We start from the raw sequence: 24,432 nt of genomic DNA, 5'->3' as shown, positions 1-24,432 counted from the left end.
CAGACTAGAACATGTGTTTTGTGGGCGTTTTTAGTATAAAAGGTCTGTTTTCATTATCGCATGAGAATACTGCATAGCTGCTATATTTACTTGTGCATGTCACTGATGTGTCTGTAGAATTATTCTTTTTTTTCCCCTTTTTAAACATACATAAAATTATGTTAAGTCACCATGGTATTTTTCATGATCTTAAAAAAAAAATAAAAATAAAATCAACAGGTGCAAAACCATCTTTTGGGTTTTATTGTGTAGACAGCAAAAAGAATACTTAAAAAGTGGTAAACCATAGTGTCAGCAGTTCTTCTGTTATCTGATTTTTGTAACTGGAAGATAACCACTGTCCTATTTCACTTTCTTATTAGTTCTGATTCCTGTTTTTTTGTGAAAGAATTTCAAAAATCACATACTCTTTATTTTACTCTTCAGACATAACTAATTTTAAAATTAGGAAGGAAATCGCTTTATTTTTATCATTTTACTCAGTATTTTTCCAATACAAGTTTTCCTGCAGATTCTCACCTGTAATAATATTTGTAATGAATAAAGTTGATTCTTTTAATAGAAGCCATATTTCCATAATTTTCATATTTAAAAAACAAAAATGAAGCAAAGAAAAACACTTCAGAGCTTTTTTACAGACTACTGTCAAATTCTGGAAATAATGGCAGATATGTTTGCTGGTTCCAGACTTGCTGCTGCCTGTGGATTGAATGGGAAGCCTTGAAATTAAATTCACTTTTATTAGATTTTTACAAGCTTAAACATTGTAATTAAATGTAATAAATGTGGCAAATATGGAGTAATTTTATTAAAATAATCTAATTTTTGTCTTTGCTTCATTGAAATTTTTGTTTCTCTTTCCAAGGCATTTTTACATAGTTTACTCAGTCCATGTGTAAGCCACGATAGTGAATCTGTGGATTTTATTTTACTTTATTCCCTATTTCTAGTAATTTACGAGTCCAGTAGATCTGGTTTATGGCTTGCTTGCATGTAAGCTGGTTGCTGGAATACCTAAGGTCAAATGTTTAACTTTTCACAGTTCAAGCTATGTTTGAAATTGTACACATTGTTACACGCACATTTTGTATACTTAGTTATTTGCAGAGAAGGTGTGGTGAAACTGGAGAAAGGAGAAGTTGGATTAGGCAAAGGAAATACTTATTTCAGCAGATATTTTGAATGCAGTTCTTATGTATAGTGAAGTCATCAGTTTCAGAAGCTCTTCACTTTTGCATTTGGGGATGAGTGAAGGAAAGGGAAACTTTTATTTACAGTCTGATAATGAGTATATTGTAGGTGTAAATTATACCCCGTGTAAAATGTAACCTGAAGCAATGTGAAGGTGGAGAACAGACCTAATTATTTCACTTCAGACTGCTTTTAGAACTGTAATCTTGCTGTCTTTACTGGAATATAAAAACAAGCTGTGGGTATAAGTAGTGACCTTAGAGGGAACTGCGAAATCTAGTTTGTCTCAAACTGCTGATTTAAATAACAATAAAAAAGGCTTTATGTACATACTCTAAGATGTGTAGGAACATTTTCATGTTAACTTCAGGTTCAATAGAAAATCATTTAAAATCTTTTTGCAGTATTAGCTGTACAAACAGTTTGCATCGTTACTCTAGAACTTTAAAATGAATTTTTACATTGCAAATCAGAATTTGCTTACTTTATTTTATGGACTGATGATTGCCCTATGAGCCTGTCCTTATCCCCTCCTGTATTTATCTGGGTTTATGTTGTATGTTTGTGGAGATTCTGTCTTCAAAATCTGCCTCTGTTGCCTAAGGTTGTGAGGGTTGTTTGCACAGACATGGAACCTCATTAATTTTCTACCATATATGACCTAAAGAATAAAGAGATCAACTATTCAAGATGCTAGGGACTTGGTTTATTTCTGGACAACGTGTAAGCTTTATCACCAAATGTCAGGCCAAGTTGGAGTTGCTGGTTTTTGCCATGGGAGCCACCCCACCTGCTCATAAAGTGTAAGCTGGTTGTGTCCTCCCCTGTTAGCAGGATATCTGGAGCTGCCTATTCAAATATGTTGCAGCCTGATAAACCTTGTCTGACAGATCTTTGAATATTAAGATAAAATTTCCAACGCTGCTGTTAATGTAATGTGTTGTCTGAAGATACTGGGCATTACTATGTCTCTCAAGCAGTAAATTGCAATTTTGCAACTGCTCACAAGCCTGGTTTACGTTACTTAAAAATATTTAGCTTAAATTGCTCTTAGTGTATTTTCCTTTATTCTGTTTTGGCCATAGTTGAGGTTTGTAATTGAAAACACTAATGCATTTATGTTGTGCCTAGCTTGTCTTTGCAAGAATGTAAAGATTTGTCATTCAGAATTGGTAGACTTTCTGGTAGGAGATTATTAGGCAGTAAGTTAACAATAATTGGAAAGCTGTCATGAGAATTGCTGCATATCAGTTCTGTGCAGTCCTACCCATCCTCTGCTATAGGTCAGCTTTTCACCTTGTAATGGGCAAATAGGGCAATGCATTTTTTTTTTCAAATTACTGAATATTTTGATCCTTATGTGAAATAATTTGTCAGAATTTACAGATTTAACATCATTTATTGAAATCAGCTTTTGGCATGCTGCATTGTAAAGGGATGGCTTCACATTAGTAATTCAAGAGATTATTATTTATTCAAACAAAACTATTTGTTTCTTTAACATTATAAAATCATAACGGATCTTAATTGTATGTATGTTGCTTTTGTTTTAGATAATGACCTCTGTATATTGAAATCTAAGGGTAGTCTTCTGTTGTCTGCCAAATCTGTTTTTAAAACATGAACTCCAAAAATGACATTTTTCCTTCTTTCTCTTCCCGTCTGTACTTTTTTCTAAAGTTTGCTTTTAGGCCTAGCATATTATTTTTGAAAATAAAATACTGTTGTATAATGTATTTTATTAGGAGTGTGTCTGTTTTAGTAGCTGCTCCTTCTTTTTAGAAATACTGAAATGTGAAGCTTTTCCATGTAATCTCATGCCAGCGTTGACCCACATGGATTAAAATAGACTGTTTTAATCTTTGACCAAATTTGGAATTAGAGTATCTGCCCACTGGGAGTTTGTAAATTATTGTAGTTTATAGAATGACAGGTTTATATAAATAATTACAGTGATTCCCACTGCATGTTTTAAATTAAAATCTACTTTTTTGAGCAATAGGAATAATAAAATTGCAGAATACAGAAAGCTTATTTAAAAAAAAATAGTTTCTTCAAGCATCTCTCATGTATACTTTATGATATTTTCTCAGATGTATTACAGAGTTATCCAGAAATAACCTTTTTAAAACAGATTTGCTTGCAAGCAAGATCATGCTGGATATGAAGTTTTTGCTTAGCTCTTTTTTTTCCAGATAACTGTTTTAAAAGAAATTCCCAAATTAACATCTCCGGTAACTTGATTGTACAGTAGTTACTGCATTATTTTTATATCAAGTTTTGATTACTGCGGTAATGAGAATGAGGTCATGCAGTCTGCAGCGTGGTTTCCAGTAGGGAGGTAGGTTAAAAATGAAGTCCCCTTTAAAGAGGAATATGTCTTGCAATAATTGTGAGAAATAAAAATGAGATGAATGGGTTTAATTAAATTGATTATATACGAAATATGATTTTTCTTTCATACAGATAAAGACACAGTAAATAAAATGAGAGATCTGCGCATGAAAGCTGAAGATTATGAAGTGGTGAAGGTGATTGGTAGAGGGGCATTTGGGGAGGTTCAGTTGGTAAGTTGTGTTTCTGTACATTTGGATGTATGCCTGTCAAATTTGTTTGTGTCTGTGTTTGAATGCAATGTTCAGAAGATGAAGTCTTAGGGTTTTATAGTGTTAAGCTCAGTGAATTTTTATTTCTTTTTATCCCATGGAAATGTTTCTGAGAATCTTGCATTTCAGTACTGTCAATCCGCACTTATTTTGCTTTGTAAGGCGTGCTTCTGGTAAAGTGGAATATATATCAGTTGTAGTCAACAAAATTAGCCTTTGCCACTGTGTATGGACACTTGAACAATTCTTCAAGACTAGAAGAATTTCTGCTAGTTCAAGGAGTACAGCAGTCTTGTAGACGTCTTTCACAAGATGAGAGGAGATGTGTATGATATTTACGATAGATTAATGGACTTGTTCATGGTGCTTTATTAAACTGAGAATTGGTGGGAGAAGCTAGAAATAGGCAGCAAGTATTCGTGTATGCTAATGATCTCTGGAAAATGCTTATGTATTTAATACGTGCCGTTATTTGCGCTTTTAGAGATATGCACCTACAAGTCATGAAGTGACTTATGCCTATGGACTCTGCATAGTTCTAGCAAGTATTTTAAGAATAATGCATATATTGTCAGAAAATGCAATATAATTATTTTGTAGACCCACAATATGTAATTCTTTATAAATGTGAAGAGTCTTATGAAACCTATTAAATAGTGAAGCAGGAAAAAGATGTTTCGTGATGTTCTTCATATATTAAGGTGGGAAACTAACGTGTTGTTGTATGTCGTGCTTGTCTTCATAGGTAAGGCATAAGTCGTCAAGAAGAGTGTATGCTATGAAACTTCTAAGCAAATTTGAGATGATAAAAAGATCAGATTCTGCTTTCTTCTGGGAAGAAAGGGATATTATGGCTTTTGCTAATAGTCCCTGGGTTGTTCAGGTATAGTGAGATTCCTTTTGAAAATGTTGTCTTGGTAGAATTGTTCTATTACAATACTGCATGACTTATATTTACGTGTCTTAGTTTTCCGAACTCCCATTTTGGTTACGTTGATCTGGATCTGTCAGGGTAACGCATTACTAACAGTAACTAACAGTTGCTGTTTGCAACAAATAGCTGATACTGTGCTTCCTTCAAAACTGTGCTTTGTCTTAAATACAGGATAAGCTATTCTGTTTGTTATTAAAACTATTTGCCAGATATAAGTTAAAACTGGTGAGGCTGCTTTATAGTACTTTTGGAAGTAGCCAACATATCAGAAATCAGTGCTTAAGATGTAGCTTCTGTATATTCCGATTTGTGTGTATATATGACTGCAAATTATGCCTGCTCTGGTTATGTTTTCCTCATTTCAGTTTTATCACTGACAATTTTTTGGGAGGCATCGCTGCCTTTGAAGTTTATATGGATAATGCCTGAAGCTATCATCATACATTTGTGTGCACATGTTAACTTGTTCATTTAAACTGTTCTTACCCTTAAGCATGTAAATACTTCTGTTAAGTTAGAATTAAAGTCATTCAAGAGTTACCTAAAAATCATTCAAGACTTACCTAAATCAAATATGCAACTACATTACTATCTGTCTGGGAGTGATTGTGCAAAATTGTTTTGTGATTTTTAGAAACATTTAAGTTACCATGCTTAAACCTACTTGCACAAGTCGTGTTGAACGGAGCATTTACTGCTGTAAGGGAAATATTTTTCTCAATTGTTTAAAATATAGGTTCACTTTCTAAACAATGAATACATTGACCGTAGAATAATAAATATTTTGTGATAACACAAATACAATCAGGCAGATGTTTGAAATACAATAGTTCCATGTTTACATATTTGTCAATTGGTGTCCCAGGGAGTAAGGAAGCATCTTGGCCTCTTATGCAATGAGCTTTCTTTGAAATGATTACAATTTGGTGCAATGAATACCAAAATCTGTAACCAGAACTCTACTGCTTCTATAGTAACATAAAGGGATGGAAGATCTGGCAGAAACTGACTTGAGATTAATTCCTTTTTAGGAGGTCTACTGGATGATGCAAAGCTGCTGCAGTAGTTGTAGCAACTATTTTACTTTGTAAATGAATTTGCACTGAAATTCTGTGGACTTTCAACAAGCAAAAGATGAGACAGCTGGAGCACTCAGTGACTTGTTCTTTTGTTTATGTTCTTTTTACAGTTATTTTATGCATTCCAAGATGATCGTTACCTTTACATGGTCATGGAATACATGCCTGGTGGGGACCTTGTGAATTTAATGAGCAACTACGATGTTCCTGAGAAATGGGCAAGATTTTATACTGCTGAAGTTGTTCTTGCATTAGATGCAATTCACTCAATGGGTTTTATACACAGGTGAAAAAGAAAAAAATATTGTTAGTGTTGTTTTAATCCCAGTGCTGTCAGAGTGACTTCAAGGCCATTTTAAAATTGCTGATATGACTTCATTATTATTTCACAATTATTCCATCTTACAACTTCAAAACTTCTTGTCATCAGGAGGTACAAAGCTGAGGTAACACAGTCAAAGTAAAGGTTTTCAGCAGGATGATCTTCTTCAGTTTAGGGAATAATAAAATTGTACCAATTTACCAAAAGATATAGAACTGAAGTGTCATGAACAAGTTGGCCCCCAAAATAATTCATTTTTCTTGACTAGAAGAAACTGTTTTGAGAATTTGATAGCAGTAGCATACACTATTAGTAATTATTAACTCTCAGTTCTGCATTTAAAGCCTCAGCTGGCATCAGTGGCTTGTTAAGAAACTGAGCAGGGTGAGGAAAATCTCCCAGCCACCTGTTTTCTTATAAGGGGCAAGATGGAAAACAGAGACAGAGTGAAGGGACTTAGGTTAGTTTCATATTAACGTACTTGTCCTCAAGTGAATTATAGTCTCTTGTCAGATAGATTGAGTGTTCTCTTTTGTTGATATTTGAACTTCTGTCTGTTTAGCTTTTAACCATATTTACTAGAAGCAGGAGAATAAATTTTTCAACTAAAAACACACAAACAGCTTGAGAAAGACTTAGTGTATATACTCTCAATTTGTAGTTTGGCCAGAAGATCACTGTTAACACTTAAGTTTTTTCAAAAAACAAAAGCAAAGCAAAAAAAAAAAAAAGCTATTAATCCATTGCTTGAGTAGAATCTATAGCATCATAAATTACATAGCTACTATGCCACATTTAAGGAATAAATTGGCTGAACCATTTGTACAGTTGTATTGGCAAGCTTTAGAAAACAGAGATTTGAAGTTGCCAAAAGCACTTTTCCTCAAACTCCGGATTACTTTGACAGCAGATATTTTGGAATTTGTTTTTAACTAGTTTACTCGAATTTGAGGACTGAACAGAAGCTGATGAAAATACGGGCTCATGACAGAGGTCATGGAAAGGTCTGAGTCTGCTGCTTTTGCCTCAGCCTTTCTTTATAAGGTCTGCTTTCAGGTCTCCCAGGCACCTGTGCCTGGTGGCAGGGCTTTGGAGGGTAAAGCATTCAGTAGTTTGGCAGAGAAAGGTCAAACTGAGTCCCTTTTATGCAAACGGGGCATATGTGAGTCCAAGGCTGGTGGGATACACAGAGAGTTGTGAGGAAGGTAGCCAATATCAGGAGATACTGCTCTCTATGACCAGTGAAAGGCTGCAGCAATCAGGAGGTTTCTGTTGACTGGAAGGAAAGAAATGGCCCTCCCATCTTGCCCTGAGAGGGCAAGGAGGGGAGGATCAGGGGACTGCAGGCTGATTATGGAGTAAATTCTAAGGAAACTGTTTCCAAGCACATGGACAGGAAGGTGATTGGGAACAGCCTGCATGGATTTACTCAAGGATAAATGTGCCTGCTTAACCTGATTGACTTCTGTGATGATGGGAAAGCAGTGTATGTTGTTTGCATTGACTTTAGCAAGGTTTCCAACGTAGCTGGAATGGAAAGATGGTTGCAGTGAAAGGATGAGAGGCAGCGGATGACACAAGTTGCAGCAATGGTTAACTGAGCACTGGCACAGGCTACCCAGAAAGCTTGTGGGGTCACCCTCCTTGTAAATCTTCAAAAGGTGCCTGGACAACCTGCTCTAGGTATCCCTGCTTAAGCAGGAGGGTTGGAGCAGATGGCCAGCAGATGTTTGTTCTGTGAATATCCAGTTATTTGTTAGGAAATAAATTTTCACTGTGAGGGTGGTCAAACAATGGAAGAGAGTTGTAGAGAGGTTATGAAATCCCCATCCTTGGAAAAAATTCAAAACTTGACTGAATTTGACCCTGAGGAACCCGAATGCAACTTTGAAGTTTGAACTGATTTCCTTAGCTGTACTTTGATCAGGCAGTTGGACTAAGAGTATTTCAAAAAAATAAATAAAAGATTCCCAACCAAAATTATTGTGTGTGTACACTGATATGTTTCTGCTGCACACCCTGAGGTGAGGTAATGCTAGGACTTCATTTCATTGTAGTGGCCAGAGTTTTCCATTTGAGGTCCCAGAAATATACTTTCACCTGAAACCATTATATTTTTTGATAATTGTTTTTTTACTGTGGTTCTGCTGTAGTATACTTAGTACCATTAGCATTGCTGAACTTTACAGTTACTTCATGAAAACTTTCTATATGTGGTTATCTCACAACCAGAATGGATTCCTTTTGTGTAGCTGTATCCTACTAGAGAGGGACTTCAGCAAGTTAGTGGTTTTTATGAAAACTTGACGTTTGAGGTTTGGTGACTTTAGACTGTTCCCACATCCATTATCACTTTTTTTAATGCTTCAGTTCCACAGTCTGTATGTGGGACATGATACTATAAGAAGGAAAAAAATTGAGGAAATAGTTGTGTTTTCATGTTGTATTTTCCTTGTCATGTTACATCTGAAAAATAGTTGTCTTTTGTTTTCCTAAGTTAAATTGACTGGTTAACTCTTACACAAATGTTTTTCTCTTTTCAGAGATGTGAAACCTGATAATATGCTGCTAGATAAAGCTGGTCACTTAAAACTAGCAGATTTTGGTACTTGTATGAAGATGAACAAGGTAGACAATTTTTGATTTTTTTTCCTTTTTGAAAGGAAGACGTGTAAAAGTGAAAATAAAATACACTGAAAAAAATAGCTAGATGAAAAATGTCCAAGATTCCACTCTATTGCTATTACTATTATTTATGCATCCTATTAAATGACAATGTAGAATGCAAAAATGGCTCTTGAAGTAGGGATTGCATCAACTCTATACTGTTTATTAGGAAGGCTTCCTGAAGTCAAGCCATTGATTATCTTATAGATTCCTCTGGATTATTTCTTTAAGTCTTTGACTGTCAAAGCTGATGGAAAAAAAGTGAGATACCTAGTTAAGTTCAGTGACGGAAAACATGTCCAAGTTGCTGAATCCTGATTATACGTACTAGCATAAGCTGACCTATATAAAAGCCAAATCTGAAGGAAACAGGTTAAAAGAGTGTCACAGAATTTATTTTTTTTAAATATATCTTGAGGTCATTAAAAAAAAAAAAAAAGAAATTGTATTTTAAGTACTGTGAAGCATTGTTGTTCCCTACACAAAATTGTGATTGGTTTGTGCTAGCCTCCACCTACATACCAAGAAAGCAACCTTAAATGTGTGATACTTTAACAGAGTCTGGGTAATATATACATCACGTTCTCAACCTATTCCAGGAGCTTTGAATAAATTGCTTTTGGAATAAATCAGCTGCCTTGCCATAAATAAAAGGCACCAGTGAAAACCAAGTGCAAGTTACATGTACAAATTCAAATAGTTTCCTTAAGTCGCAACCAGTCCACTTCCAGTCCACAGTGGAATAGCTGACACGTAATTTGGCTTAATACAGACTCATTTTTGATTTTGGTCTTAAAAATTAGGACTTCTGAAATACAGAAAAATATCCTTGTGCTTAAGCTGTAAGTGCCAAAAAGCAAGTAAAATATTATGAAACTTTGCTGTGTGTTAGTGTCACAGAAGTAAACTCATGTCAACAACACCTTACATTTTGTGCTGTACTAAATAAACGAGCTGTGTATTGAAGAGCCTAGTCTTGGGTTCCTCTAGCCTCTTGAAAGAGGAAAGTGGCTCTGTGGGAAAGAAACTGCTCAGCATAGACAGAAGTTTAGGTGTATTCTGGATTTGCTGCATATGCAACACTAGATTTGTTCATTAGCTATATTTGTTCCTTAGTTATGTATTGTACAAGTTTTCTGCTAATCTATTTCTAGGATTGTTCCAGAAGTGCCTGAACACTGGAAAGGATCGGGTGATTGCCACTTTGGCATTCTAGATGCCATCTCCAATGTGATTGATCTCTTCTGCTAGTTCTTTCTCAGGGGTGTGAGGAACGTGAAACATTCTTCTCATCTGTCACACATTTTGAAGTCTATCTTCTTCAAATTTCAGGGCCTTATCTGCATTGCAGTCTTCCTGGCATTAAGTATATTGTGTTGGAGGAGAAAAACTTAGTTTAGCTGATCCTGTCAGCAAAATCCTTGATTTGCTGGCCTATTTTGAGAGGAGCTTTCCTTGTTTACTCTATACCCTGGCAGTATATAAGACATTTATATTGGCATGAGCAGGAGAAGCTGTGCTGTGTTTACAAGGCTGAGATGCAATTCTGGTTACTTCTTGGATATTAACAGAGGTTTTTAAAGTAACTTCCACTGTGTTAACTTTGACAAGTCCAGTGCTTTGCTTTGGCTTTAGTAGTTTAGTAATTAAAAATGTTTAATTACCCATTCAAAAAAAACCCACCCATTTGTTCATGAAAGTTGTTGATTTGCTGCTGTTACTTAGGCTTCATAAACTCTTGAAAATAGCTTGCAATTTTGGTTCTTATATTTGGGCCTGTCTGTTTTCCTTCTCTGTGTAGGAAGGTATGGTACGATGTGATACAGCTGTAGGAACACCAGACTACATCTCTCCCGAAGTATTGAAGTCCCAGGGTGGTGATGGTTACTATGGAAGAGAGTGTGACTGGTGGTCAGTTGGAGTCTTCCTATATGAGATGCTTGTAGGTGAGTCATAGGCTAATCAAAATTGAGTGCAGTACTTAACTGCACTCTATAATAAAATATCAGTGCTGCTTGTAACTGTTTAATTTATTACTTTCTTGACATAACTTTTGGTTTACTCACTGTGGTGTTTGCAAAATGTCTTAAAAATAATCTAGTACAGTTCTCAAACATTTGTCCTTACCTCTTGTTCAATTAGTTGCTTACATTTTGTTGCATGCATAATTCAAATGTTATAAACCAAATCTACAGTACTTCTGATCTACTTTTTAATTTTTTGCATTGCTGCTTTTTCAGGTGATACACCTTTTTATGCAGATTCTTTGGTTGGAACATACAGCAAGATTATGAACCATAAGAACTCCCTTACCTTCCCTGATGACAATGATATCTCTAAAGAGGCGAAAAACCTTATTTGTGCCTTTTTAACTGATAGGTGAGATTTAAACCTTATTCAAAATGAAAGTGAATCTTCATTAAGAAAACTTCTCATGTTGAAAGAACATGTCTGTGTGTGTGTGTACGTGTGTATCTATATATATTTTGTGGGGGTTTCTAAACTGCTGAACAGAAGTGGGACTTTGATAGTATTGGCATGAATGCAGCATAACTCTGTTCCTGTTTAGGTGCTGCTGTAGATAAGTGTACGCGCTCTGAATGCACTTCTGTTAGTTGAATGTTCTCCTTCATAGGAGTTGGGTTTTATTTGTCTATCAGCTACAAAAATGTGAGAAAGTGTTAGCCTCTTGCTTAAAGTACAGCAAGGATGTCTTAAATTTAGTCAATAACTCTTTAGAACTTCGGTTGCTTAGGGTTTTAAGTCACATTGTCTACTCTGAATCAGCGTTTTGTTTAACCTGAAGCAGTAGATACTGCAGACTGGACAGGTGGTATTGTCAGATTAGTATTGTCCAGTCCCAGAACTTGGGAGAGGAGTCTCGTGTTTGCTGCTGTTCTCTGTGGTAGTATCATGTATATTGGGGGAAGGGAAATGGTGCTAGGATGAGCGCTTATAAATTTAGTTTGAATGTGAAGTGTTACTCCTAATTATCAGCTATTGTTACATTGGTCTGTGTTGCAGAGTGTGAGGGGCATGGATTCCTTTGGGACAAAACTAAAGTGAATGGTGCATTTCAGGAGTGCCCCTAATGCAGTCCCAGCTCCTAGTGGGCATTGAGTCCACAGGATTGGGGTCACCCCAAAGAAAGGCTATGTGAAATGTGGGTGTTAGGTTTGTTCCCCTTTGTGGGTGGACTCTAGTTGCACCCACACTGCTTACTAATATAAAAATAACCTTTGCAACCTTTGCTTGAGACCTGGGGCTGCAAAGGTGGAGGGGGGCTGTTGCATTTGCTGAGCTTCGTGGGATTCAAGCAACAGCATAAACTCCTAGTAAGAGTGGAATCTAGCTTCTGCTTGACAGCTGCCTAGCCAGTCCATGACGGTGGAAAGAGTAGCAGCAGCAGTTCTTATAGGCAAGTCTTAAAAACAGATTGCGTTCTGAAATATACCTGCTGTGCTGCTGTAGTTGTCATCATCTGAGAGTTTTGAGGTATACCTATTTCATGCCTTAGTTTGAGAGTTTGTTTTTTTTCCCTTTTGTTGTTAGATGCGCCTTATGATTTGTCTTTCCTTTGGAATGATTTATGTAATCTTACATACTATACTGAAACCAAAAAACTCTTTACAGGGAAGTGAGACTAGGACGCAATGGAGTAGAAGAAATTAAACGGCACCTTTTCTTCAAAAATGATCAATGGGCTTGGGAAACTCTCAGAGACAGTAAGTATAATGCCTTTCTCAGAGACAGTGATTTGCCTTACTTTACGTATCATGTTAGTGAAAGAACTGCTGTATTTCTCTTTAATGAAATTTAAAATCTTAGTTACACTGCAGGATGGAATGAAATTTCTTAGACACCAAAGAGAAATACCCAAAAAACTCTTGGTTGTGTCACTTGAGTTATAAAATGATTACTAGCATATAATTATTCTCCTTTTTTTTTCTAGCTGTAGCACCAGTTGTGCCTGACTTAAGTAGTGACATAGACACTAGTAATTTCGATGATCTGGAAGAAGACAAAGGAGAAGAAGAAACATTTCCCATACCAAAAGCATTTGTGGGCAACCAGCTTCCATTTGTAGGATTTACTTATTACAGCAACCGTCGGTATGTACAGACAAAGCAAACTGATGGTATATTCTCTTGTCAAGCCTCCTGTCTGACTCTTATGTAAATATAAGCCTATACAGATTCTTACTTATGAGTCAGAATCCTAATAAATTACACTTTCTCGACACTTTGATAGCCAGTACTACTAGTCATCAGTACCTTAAAATATTGCACTGATTTTGTGAATGTTTTGTTCTGTATTAAGCATGTTACACCATGGTGTGGCAGAAACTGAGTAAGAAAAATTTGCTGTTGTGGTTTCTAGGCAGAGCTGCCTACAGAGCAATGAAGTATCCATGTAGTCGTGAACTGGGGATGTGAATGTCAGTTTATTTCATTGCAAATCACAGTTTGGGAATTTTATACAAGGATTCCACACTTCACATCACTGTAGGCATGTGATAAAGTAAACCTTGTCTTAGTTTCTCTCTGGCTTACTAGAAATACTCTATTTTCTACTTGCTTGTCACCTGTGGTAAATTCTTCTTTTTTCAAAGTACTCATCAGCTGCAGTGAGATTGTGATGCTTTACTGTTTTCACTGTTGCTTAGGAAACTTTAAATGACATCAGTTGAAATTGCATTGATTCATACTTTAACAGTTTTTATTAATGTAGGCACTGTCGATAGCTCTATCTACATTCAAAAATCTTTAAATTTTTCTTTGAGAGATACTTTTAATTGTTGTGTATGTCAGTCATGCTGAAAATGATCTAAGTCTTCTAGTAGACCATGTCAGATAGAGACCCGTAGATGTTAGTTTTAATAGTATTTCAGGATAGGAAAGCCTTAAAGGAAATAAATCTGCTATCCATTATTGGATAGAAGAGGAACCACTTTTCCAAGCCTGTGGTGAAATTATTTCCATCTCTGCAAAGAGTTGGATTTGTTGTTGCTTTCTGCATAGTAAGGAATAGAGGGACTTGCAAGCTTTGCAGACAGTTTGTGTGAGTTCAGCAGTCCAAGAATTTTACTTATTGTTCTGATTTTAATCTATAATAAAAAGTCTTAATTTTTGCCTTTCAGGTAGACTTTGGAATGTGTTATCAAGAAGGTGAAGTAGCATACTGAAGCTTGTTAATAACAGAAATTCTTCTCTCCCCTTTTAATTCTTGGGGTGGGTTTAGTACCAGGAATTCAGAGAACTTAGACTGTATTTAGCTGTTGTGGAAGACGTCTACTAAATACTATAATTACTTTGTACACTTACTGGAACGGAAATGCTGTTCTAGAACTGATTTTGATCCCATAATACTCCGGTGTGACAGTCTTGAAAAGTCTGAAATGACCATTTGCACTTGCTAAATCTTTAGTCCTAATTTTGATTCCCTTTTTATGCTGCAATATGTTCAATTGAGTATTTAGGAAAAAGTTCAAATGTCTTCCATCTCCTTTGATTTTTGTCATGCTTCAAGTATGCGGTAGAGTTTAAAGCAGTGGGGATGTAGGAACATGATGTGACTTCTGTCACTAAAGGAAGTCTTACAGTCTTTTAGGATAGGATATCTTCAACAGCTGTGATCTCACTGATTGCAAACTAGAAAATATGGTGGTTTATTATTGTACTTGAGACCAACTCCTTTCTCTATAGGGAACTCTAATGTTTGTCTTTGTCACTTGATTGTCCGTAAGCTGTTTAGATTTTTAATTTGACCTGGGTTTTGCAGGGTGCCTTCAGCTTTTATTTTGGAGGTTTTTGTTCATGTGAAAGAAAAGATGGGATGCATCCGTCTTCCTCAGCTCACGTGTTGGAGATTTCTTCCTAACATAATCTGATGGGTTAGGAACCCTTCATATCTCTCTAGATCAGTTATCAGGCCAAGAATATCACACCAAATACTGAAGGAATTCTCAGGCAGTCACTTTTATTTATTTACATGACTTTTAGAATCATGACAAATAGAAATTTGTGGTATTTTAAGAGAACTGTTATGTAAAATAACTCTCGCTTCAAGACAAACTGCGTGTGGAACTCCTGGTAACTTTGGAAGCTACGTACACACACACAATCTCTGCAGAGTTTGCTTCATTACTACTTGTTTCATAAGTGCCTGAATAAATATTTATGGGATGCAAGCCAATGAGAGTGTTGTAACCATGGAAAGCAAAGATTTTTAATGGTTATTTAAAAAAAAAGAAAAGTGGTTGTGCTAATACTTGGCAGAAATCCTTTTTTCAAGAGGTCGTCTTCTGCAACTTACCGCCTTACGCTTGAAGACAATTTTTACAATTAATTGTGTTTAGTTCAAGTAAATGTGCTCAAATCTTGAAATGTAATAAGTACAGAAGTGAAAAATCTGATTGTTACTATTTGGTTATCTACACTTCGGAGCAAAAATCTGAGGGTTTTATTTTTATCATGATTATATTCTGTTTTTTTCATAACCTTGCTTTTAAACAACTCTTAAAATAACTTTTAATGTTGTTACAGGTATTTATCTGTCTCTGCAGAAAATTCCAATGACAACAGAACAGGCTCCAATGTGGATAAAAGTGTGGTATGTCTCACTGGTTTTCGTTTTTATTGTATCCTTGAAAAGAATCTGTTGCATATATGAGTATAAATTCTTTGAATTTTAGATGTCTCAAACTGCTTTAGTGTTTGAAATATGGGAGATCAGTAAATAAAATTAAACTATTTAGTATGGCTTGCCTATCAAAGTTGTTGAAAAGACTGAATTTCAGTTCTTCCTAAAACATAAGTTTTCACAAATCGGAATAAAGTAGCTGGAACTGCGTACTCTTCTTGTGAAACAGGATTCACAGTTTTTATCTTTATAAATATCTAAGAGTTTGTGCAATGTTTTCAGAGTGCCATATCTATCCCAGGTGTACGCTGGCTTTGTGGTGATCATCAAATCTAGCCATGAGTGTTATAGTAAGGAAGCCTGGGCTTTCCAGCAGCCCACTGTTTCATCACTGGAGCTGGAGCTAAGGTTTCTGAGTTCCCTGTGAGCCAAGTGGGAGGTGGCAGACAATATGGCAGTGTGGGAATTCTTTTTTTTAATTTTATTTTTTCCAAATAAAATATCCAAGCTTAGGTGTTCTGCTCCTTCCCAAGGGTGCCCCACAATCTTTTGGGATTTGGGGCACTGAGAAGCTGTATTTGTATAGCAGTTCACCTAACAAGCTCGCAGGAAAGTTCAGAAGCTCTTTCAGTTACTGCTTCCTAAGCATCTTGGCAATCAGGTTACCAGGAAGATAAGTTGATAGAAATTTAGAAATAAGGTGTGCTTGGATTCTGTGTAAGTTCAGGTGTAAATTAAGATAATTTCTGTAGACTGCTTTAATGTTTTTCAAATTGGCTTTCTTTCCAGTAGAAAACACAGTCAAAAACAATAATGAACTCTAAAAGATGTCTTTTTAGCTTTGATTGATTTACTTTGTTGGTATCTTGTTCTATTATGTTTTCCATTTAGAGTCAAAGAGAAGCAGATGTTGATGCATGTTCCTTTTTCTCTTAAACTCGTAATATAAATGTTTTAGTGGTATATGGTATTACCCAAGGAGAACTTGTAAAGGGCAGGGGAACTACTTACGTATTTTATTGGGCTAACTGAATTTATTAAGCACTGAATTGTTTTGATTTATTTATGAAAGTTGATGTCTTCCATAAATTTTGTTTTCTTCATCAGTGCATGGCTGTTGGTATGGCAAAATTAAAAACAGAGCTAGGCTTGGAAATATTTGCAAATATTTAAAGCTATGTGCTGGCCTTTGGTTGACTTTGAAGGTAGCTATTAAGTGGACTTGTCAGAATTAGTGGGTTACCTGGCATGGCACCTACACGTGCTTAAAGAACCCTACAGCCCTGTCAGTATTGCTAGGGGTATTTGAATGTCTTCTGATTTTTAACAGTTTGGGGAGGGGAAGCTGTGGAAGGATATGGGTAATAGGTTTAAATGAATGTTAAGTCTTTATTACAGAGTATTTTGATCTCCCAGTTTTTCTCAGCTGTTTTTCCTTTCATTACATGCTGCAATGAAAACGGTAATGTTGACACATGGTTAGCAAATTAATTAGTTCTGGAAATATAACACAATGTTATCTACTCTGTATTTTGGCATGTTACTGAGGTTCTTTTGGGAGGGACTGAGTGCCAGAAATTTCCAAGAAATTAATTGGGTTTTGCAAGAGTGTAAAACTTCACAGAACTAGACCTTGAAGTTGGAGAAAAACGGAATTCAGTGTCCTTTAACTGAATATCAGGCCTCTTTGAAGATCTGGTTATTTTCTTTTAGTGCTACCCTAAACTCCTCTGAGCAGTTCAGATATTAAGGAGGAGATCAACAGATTCTTCTGAACTGGGTCTTCAGGTTTTTTCATTGTTCAGGGTGCAGAACCAGATGCAAAATGCTGTGGTTTAACAACAACAACAACAAAGTATGACAGCTTCAGAGGGATTTTGCTTGGCTTCTACACTGTAGTCAGACCAAAACATGCAGGAATGCTTTTATTCTCTGTTAACTGTGACTCAGGATTTTCATAAGGTATTGTTTAGGTTATTGATACCCGATTGTGCAAAACTTCTCTGGAAGCCTGTTGTCTTGCATCAATGTCATTTGACTGCTCAGCAAGCTTAGGTAGGCCCCTTGGGGTACAGCACTATAGAAGTATTGAGAGAGAGAAAGAAGCAAGAGGAAGCAATGGAGGGTCTGAACCAGTAGGATCCAGTACAGGAACACTTCAGTTGCCAGATGTCTTCTTAGACCTGTTCCTCATCCATCCCATTTAATTCCTTTATGTGGTCTGTCTGGAAGGGGCTGTAAAATGAGTAACCAGGAAATGGAAGAGCAATTACGTTGAAACTTCTTGATCCTTTATTTCTGTGCATTACATGTGATCCCTTTTTACTAAAGTGAGAGCTAGCCTTTAAATAGTTGTGCTTCATTTCTCAGTGGTTTGTACCAATGGGATAAATGTGTTGTGTACTCGCTGTCCTTCCTTTTTCCTCAGTGTTTACTTTAGTAGCAGTCTCTGTGGTTTTTGACTACAACTGTTGTCTCTTCCAAATGGTGTTATGTTGTATGTTACACCAGTAATTAATGCAACTGCTGAGAAGTCTTTGCAGTATTTCCTTGTTCTTCCAAGGCTTTCTGGTAGGTAGTGTTAAATACATAGAGTAAGGAATAGTAAATATATAAAATTTGTGGTTAGTCCCCAGTTGCTATGTCTGTGTTCTTCCTCTGCAAACTTGAGAGCAGCTTAAGAGTATGGAAGAAAGGAAAAGGAAGAAATGAGAAAGGATCTCCGGTTCTTGGGAGCACCATGATGCTGCTTCCTTGGAACTGGAAGGAGTAAAGATTGAAAGTAGGGATTAAGGGTAATGCCTACCTGGAAGCAGGCAAAACCAATCTCAACTATAGGTTTCCCATTTAATATGGGTAAAGCATGCTATAACATGTCTCCAGACTGAAATTCTGGTTTAGGACTGAACACAGGATAGTCCTTTTTGAGACCACTTACTGTTGCTATCAAGAAAGAATGAAGACGAGCATAATTTCTCCTCTTTCATGATCACTTTTAGTTCTTGTAAATGTACTTTATGGGGGAAAAAGAGGAAGAGGTGGACATAGGAGGAACTGTTTTGTTGCTCCTTTTCCTGGGATGATTGTGCAAAGTGAGTCAGGCAATTGTCAGAGTTTTTGAAGTTACAACAAGGAACAAGACAACAAAGTGTCAGAACCACTTGCATATATTGCTTTGAAGAGAATCTAGGTTAGGACTGTAATTCTCCTCTACACTCTTCTAAGGGTGCTGAGGGAAATGTGGGAAAGCTAAATAAGGCTGCAGTCCTTACCAGATAAGTGGGGAAGTGTTAGAAGAGTGAATCAGCACAGGCTTGACTTAATGAGCGTCCTCGAAGTCAATACTATCTTCTTGTTTACTGAGGATTTTGCTGTTGTTGGAGTGAAATTATTGTGCACAGACATCCAGTAGAAGGTGGATATTTTGAGACTGCATGGAAAGAATGAACTTGTGAATTTATCTTGCTGGCAAACAGTAAATGCCACATAGTACCATTCTGTATTAACATCTGGAGCCTGTTACTCCTTTCAAACCTTAGCACAATGCTAGCTGTAAAAGTTCTCCCTGACTAAATGGAGGTTAAGAGCATTTTCCCCCATTGCTAATAATTGACATGCCTGATTCTGCTTCCTGAACTGAGAACTTGAAGATGCTTTGTAAAATATATTCGATAGCTCATGCTAGAAGAAGAGCACTTTTAAGGCTAATAAAATGCTTCTTTATAATTTGCAGTAATACCTTTTGTCTAATTCTGAAAATACTTAAAAACCTAGCCTAGCCCCATGAATTTTGACGGAACTATGACGGAACTAAGGTTGACACAACCTTAACGTTTTATCTGTGTAAATGATATAACTGTGTAATAATAAGTTCTTTCTTATAACTAACTCCCTTAGATTTTTAGGGGAGGGGAAGCAGCTAAAAATATAGTGCTTAGGTAGAAGTAGGCTGTGATACAACATAAGTAGCACTGAATATTCTGGAATACTATTTTGAAGTTCATCAATTTAATGCATGTTCTTTCATGTACAAATATATATTTAAAGCTGGAAAATATGCAGAAAATGATCTATGAGTTGGAAGAACAACTACATAATGAAATGCAGTTGAAAGATGAAATGGAGCAAAAGTGCAGGTGAGACTTTGAACTTTAATTGTTTATATAATTTAAATATGTCTAACACTTGAGTTCTGTATTACTGCTTTAGGGATTACCAGAATAACATTAAGAATTGTGCTATAGTTCTCCAAAGAAGCTCCAGGCAGAGGTTTAAATCATTCAAATATTGTTTTAAAGTGGTTTTCTTGAATATAGCATTAAGGAAGTCCTTTGTTTTCAGTACCATCCATGTAATGCTTTTTCTGAACACTTGCATATTTAAGTTTACCTGATATCTCTGAATTTAGATTTTTTTTTTAATGGGCCAAGGTATGCATTGGTAAGGCTGATCTTTGAGAAAAGTAAAATACTATATATACTGCATATATTGGACTATTAAAATTGACTGTCTGGTTTCTAAATATATGGTAATTGGAGTAATTACAGAACCCCATTTATTTTCCTTCCTGTGGCTGATAGATAAAACCAACGATTTTTTCTAAAGGCTTGTTTCTGCAATGTTAAAGTAGCTATGTGGGAGTTTGCCCATTTCTTGCAGCTACAGTTATGAACAAATAGTAGAAATATTTTTTTCTGATGATCAAAAATTTTTACTCAGATTCATGCCAACTCAATTTTTTCAGTTAGCTTCTCCTTTTGAAGTCTTTTCCTGATGGCCTGAAAACAAACCAACCAACCAACCAAACAGAGGCAACGCTTAGGTATAGGACACGGGAAGAGCTAAGGCTAGAATTAGGACCCTGATGTGTAATTGTATGAGCTATTTAGGTAGGAACTGGTAGCCAAGATGATCCAGTGGAAATTTAGACTGAGACCCTGTCCCTTACTTATGCACAACTTCACCATTCACATGCTTTGATTGCTTTCTGTAAGTAGGACGTATGTTTCTTGAAATACATTCAGTAACCACAGTACTTCCTGCAGCACTACTGAAGATGTCAGAGCACAACACTGTCCTCTGATACATCGTGCTGTTTACTGTAGTTAGGTAGGATATATTGCTATAACTGCGTATTGTACCTGCCAGGTAATGTTGTCTGTGTCCCCTGTTACCTCTCTGAAGAGAGATAAGTAGCTGCAAAAACAATCATTGTATTAATGTGTTTTGCCGGTTAACTGGAGGTTTTGCTATGCACTTAACTTTCCTCTGCCTATAATACTGTGTTCTAATACATTGTTTCAACAGAACCTTTTGAATAATACTATTTAAATGTTTTTATACATAGTAGTGAGCTGTCTACTATTGTATTAACCATTTTAGCTATTTGGGAAGCTCAAAAGTAGAGGACGTTTTTAGCAGTTCATCAGGATATTCTAATTTTAATGATAGCCTGTTGTGTACATGCACTGTTTTTACATTTCAGATTTAGGGACAAAATATGGTACCTAAAGTTTTGCATATATAATCTGCAGCAAAGTTTATAAATACTTACTGTATTTTACAAACTATTTCCAATGAAATTAGAATGTTTTCTTTGATTTTTAAATGCTTATTACAAAAGAGAATTAGTTAAAATGTAGCCCTTTGGTAATGGGCGCAAATTATTTAACTAGAAAAACACTTGTCATGTATAATATGTCCTCGTTTTACTTAAATAGTTTTCTTTTCTTTTTAGATCTTCAAACATAAAGCTAGACAAAATAATGAAAGAACTGGATGAAGAGGTAACTGTTTTTCCTCATTGAAGCCTTCTTAGTTGGGTAAAGAATATGGGTAGTACTATCACAATTTAAGATATTTCTTCCATGCTAAAAAAAACAACAACAACAACAAAAAAATTGTTGTCACTACAAGTTTGAGACCAGATGATCACATTTCAATACATAGCATTGGAAGATGCACCTTTTTATTTGCACACATTTTTCAAATCTTTTTACTTCTGCATGTTACACAGATTTAAATTGTTTCCTCTGCTAAACATTATACTTAATCTTGTTCATTGCAGTTTTTCTGGAGTTTATCAAAATGAGTTTTTCTAAAATCTAACGTACAGGTGATTTTCTATTGAGTCCTTATGTCATCTCTTAATACTATTTAATGGTTACTTAAATACCATGTTAACAAAAACTTCTTCAGTAATTTGGTATATTTGTAATGTAGAAGTTTAAAGAAAAAAGTCGTCTTTTCTGGAAGTTTTTTAAAGGGAGACACAGAAACTCATTCACTGGAAATCATGCATCAGTGCCCTTAGCTAATTAGTTGCAGAGATACGGGTTTAGGGATCATTCATTAAAATGTAAATAGAAAATGCCAATGCTTTTAATTTTAGGGAAATCAAAGAAAGAACTTAGAAACAACAGTGTCTCAAATTGAGAAGGAAAAGATGGTACTGCAGCATAAGATAAATGACTACCAAAGAAAAATTGAACAAGAGAATGAGAAGAGGCGGAATGTGGAAAATGAAGGTATGCCATGTTGTCACATTGAAACTGATGAGGTATATGGTTTGTTTTTTTGGGAATAATTTACTATGTTAGCATCTTAAGTGTTACAGAACTTTAAAAGGGATCTCCTCAAATAATGAGCACAAATTTGAGTTTATTTTTATTTGAGTTTTAACAAGAACACGTCTTTGTCTTATTCTGTCTTCTCTACAGCGTGTTATTCAGCAGGCACAGAATTTGATCTAAAAATGTACATAAGAAAAAAGTCAACAAAGGACTTATATGCCAAGACTTTGAATATGTTTATATAAAAACTAAAGATTTTTTTAATCTGTTGTGTTAATGATATAATTTCTCTTCAGTGTCCACACTAAAAGATCAAATGGAAGACTTGAAAAAAATAAGCCAGCATTCACAAATTACAAATGAGAAGATAACACAATTACAAAAACAGGTACGTTATTTCCATTCATTGCTTTCATTATTTCTTATGTCTGAGAAGCAGTATTGTGCATTCAGATATAATAAAACTGGTTCCAATAAATCATTTTTATATTTGAGAATCTTGTTTTTTTTCCAACAGCTAGAAGAAGCCAATGACTTGCTAAGGACAGAATCTGATACAGCAGCAAGACTGAGAAAGGGTAACACAGAAATGAGCAAGTCATTAAGTCAGGTAGAATCACTGAATAGAGAACTGCAGGAAAGGTGCAGAGTCCTAGAAGGTGCAAAACTGCAGGTGGAGAAGGATTACTACCAACTGCAAGCAGCATTGGAATCAGAACGACGGGACAAAAGTCATGGATCAGAAATGATTGGAGAGCTACAGGGTAAATTTTCTCTTTTTCTACTTTGCTGTAAAAAAAAAAAAATTAACAAGTAAGCGTATTTATAAAAGACATGAAGAGAGGAAAAGCCAATCTGCAAAATGAGTGTGACTTAGTAAAATAATTCCTGAAGATGTGGTCATGTCTGAGGGGCTCTTGGGAGAGGGGGTGTCAGAATCAAAGAGTTTGCTGTAGGAAGCCGCTGAAGTCTATAGGGCTGCCCTATCTAAAATTCTGAGACCTGTGGCACAAAAATATGAAAAGCTGGTAGTGCTAGAGAAGACACACCACTGTGTTATACCACCTTGGTGCAGCAGCCAAGTCGATGTAACCCTGTTCTGTCTCCTCTTGTGTTTTTAGAGAATGCTACTTTGTTCTTAAATTGCATTTGTTTTCTTTCTGTGATGCTTCTAGGTGATTTTGTAATTAAGATGAAAAGCACAGTAAGGGATACGGATCTGGGTACTTGGAACACTTTACCATTTATACTTGTGATGCTTAGTACTAGAAACTATTCAGATATGTTAGTTCATGACTATTATGACTATGCTAATGGATACTGCACCTTAACTTGCTGTTCTAAATCATCTGTCAGCAGTACTGAGAATCACTGCCCATGAGGCACTATCTTTTGCTTATTGGTATAGACTGGAGAGAGGTGTTGAGGGCTTTTGGGTGTGTTTGTTTTTTAAGGTCAACTTTACATTGTTTGGCACAAGGTAAGAACTATCAAGAATCAAGTTGCCTGTTTACTATGCATCAAGTATAGTAAATTAATTTCAGTTTAGTCAGTGTTACTCCTCTGACATGGAGTGTAGTTTGGTCCAGCCTGTCGTTAAATGTAAGCCGGAGGTACAAAATGGCATGAGAAGACTTCTGTGCACTTTGAAATGTGTTTTTTTGACCACATTCAACTCAACGGTCTGCCCAAAAGGGAGGTTCTTCAGAATAGCTTTATGTATTTCAAACACTCATACAGCTGACTTTAAAAGCATATCTCGAATGCAGAAAGACTAAGATTCAGGAGGACTTTTTCTTCTTCCTTCTCCTGCGGTTTCTTTTGTATTGCCAGAAGTGAAGCATTCTGCAATATAGACAGACATAAATGAATTGATAAGTATATTTTTGTACACTATAGTTACTGTGTCTACGGTATTAAGTGTAATATAGAGTAATCAAAATATTTTTGCAAGTTTTTCTTTATTTTAAAGGAATTAGTACAAACTTTTCAGTCTAGAAATATATACTATTACTTAATATTTAATATAAACATCTGATACCTGACAGGGTTTCTTGGTAGACACTGGATAATTAATTCGTTCATCTATTCAGGGAAGAATGCTCAAGTCAGTTAGGTGAATATATATTTCATTAGCACCTGTATATCCATTTGAGATTGCCTCTGTGTAATGCATTTTATTTTACACATTAGTGGAGTTAACATTAGAAAAGGTGTTTGTTCCATAGCACAGCAGAATTTGCATTAATGGAAAGAAGTTTTCATACTAGATATTGGGAGTGATGGAAGGCAGGTACCAGGTTTTGCATGTGATTTGTTTTCTGTGAACCATTTCTAATGGTGTAGCTAAAAAGATCAGTTTGCTTTACAATGTATAGCATTTGCATATATGAAAATTTTGAGTGTGAGAATATTTTAC

General features: G+C 35.8%; 1 protein-coding gene across 5 annotated transcripts in view; it reads left to right on the top strand.

The window, feature by feature from the left end:
• ROCK1 (Rho associated coiled-coil containing protein kinase 1) overlaps nt 1–24,432 on the top strand; it is an 89,970-nt gene that overhangs the window by 31,098 nt on the left and 34,440 nt on the right. For all 5 annotated transcript variants that reach the window (XM_035564018.2, XM_035564016.2, XM_050709048.1 and 2 more), the window contains 14 exons: nt 3,658–3,758; nt 4,543–4,680; nt 5,921–6,096; nt 8,676–8,760; nt 10,601–10,745; nt 11,040–11,178; nt 12,433–12,524; nt 12,752–12,911; nt 15,345–15,411; nt 19,489–19,577; nt 21,179–21,227; nt 21,833–21,968; nt 22,310–22,401; nt 22,531–22,777. In XM_035564018.2, coding sequence (XP_035419911.1) covers nt 3,658–3,758; nt 4,543–4,680; nt 5,921–6,096; nt 8,676–8,760; nt 10,601–10,745; nt 11,040–11,178; nt 12,433–12,524; nt 12,752–12,911; nt 15,345–15,411; nt 19,489–19,577; nt 21,179–21,227; nt 21,833–21,968; nt 22,310–22,401; nt 22,531–22,777 — 1,716 coding nt within the window. The remainder of the gene's footprint in view (nt 1–3,657; nt 3,759–4,542; nt 4,681–5,920; nt 6,097–8,675; nt 8,761–10,600; nt 10,746–11,039; nt 11,179–12,432; nt 12,525–12,751; nt 12,912–15,344; nt 15,412–19,488; nt 19,578–21,178; nt 21,228–21,832; nt 21,969–22,309; nt 22,402–22,530; nt 22,778–24,432) is intronic.

The sequence above is a fragment of the Cygnus atratus genome, chromosome 2, assembly GCF_013377495.2.
Source record: "Cygnus atratus isolate AKBS03 ecotype Queensland, Australia chromosome 2, CAtr_DNAZoo_HiC_assembly, whole genome shotgun sequence".
Classification (NCBI taxonomy): domain Eukaryota; kingdom Metazoa; phylum Chordata; class Aves; order Anseriformes; family Anatidae; genus Cygnus; species Cygnus atratus.
Note: the sequence above shows the minus strand (reverse complement) of the source record. Positions and strands in the feature narration are given on the sequence as shown.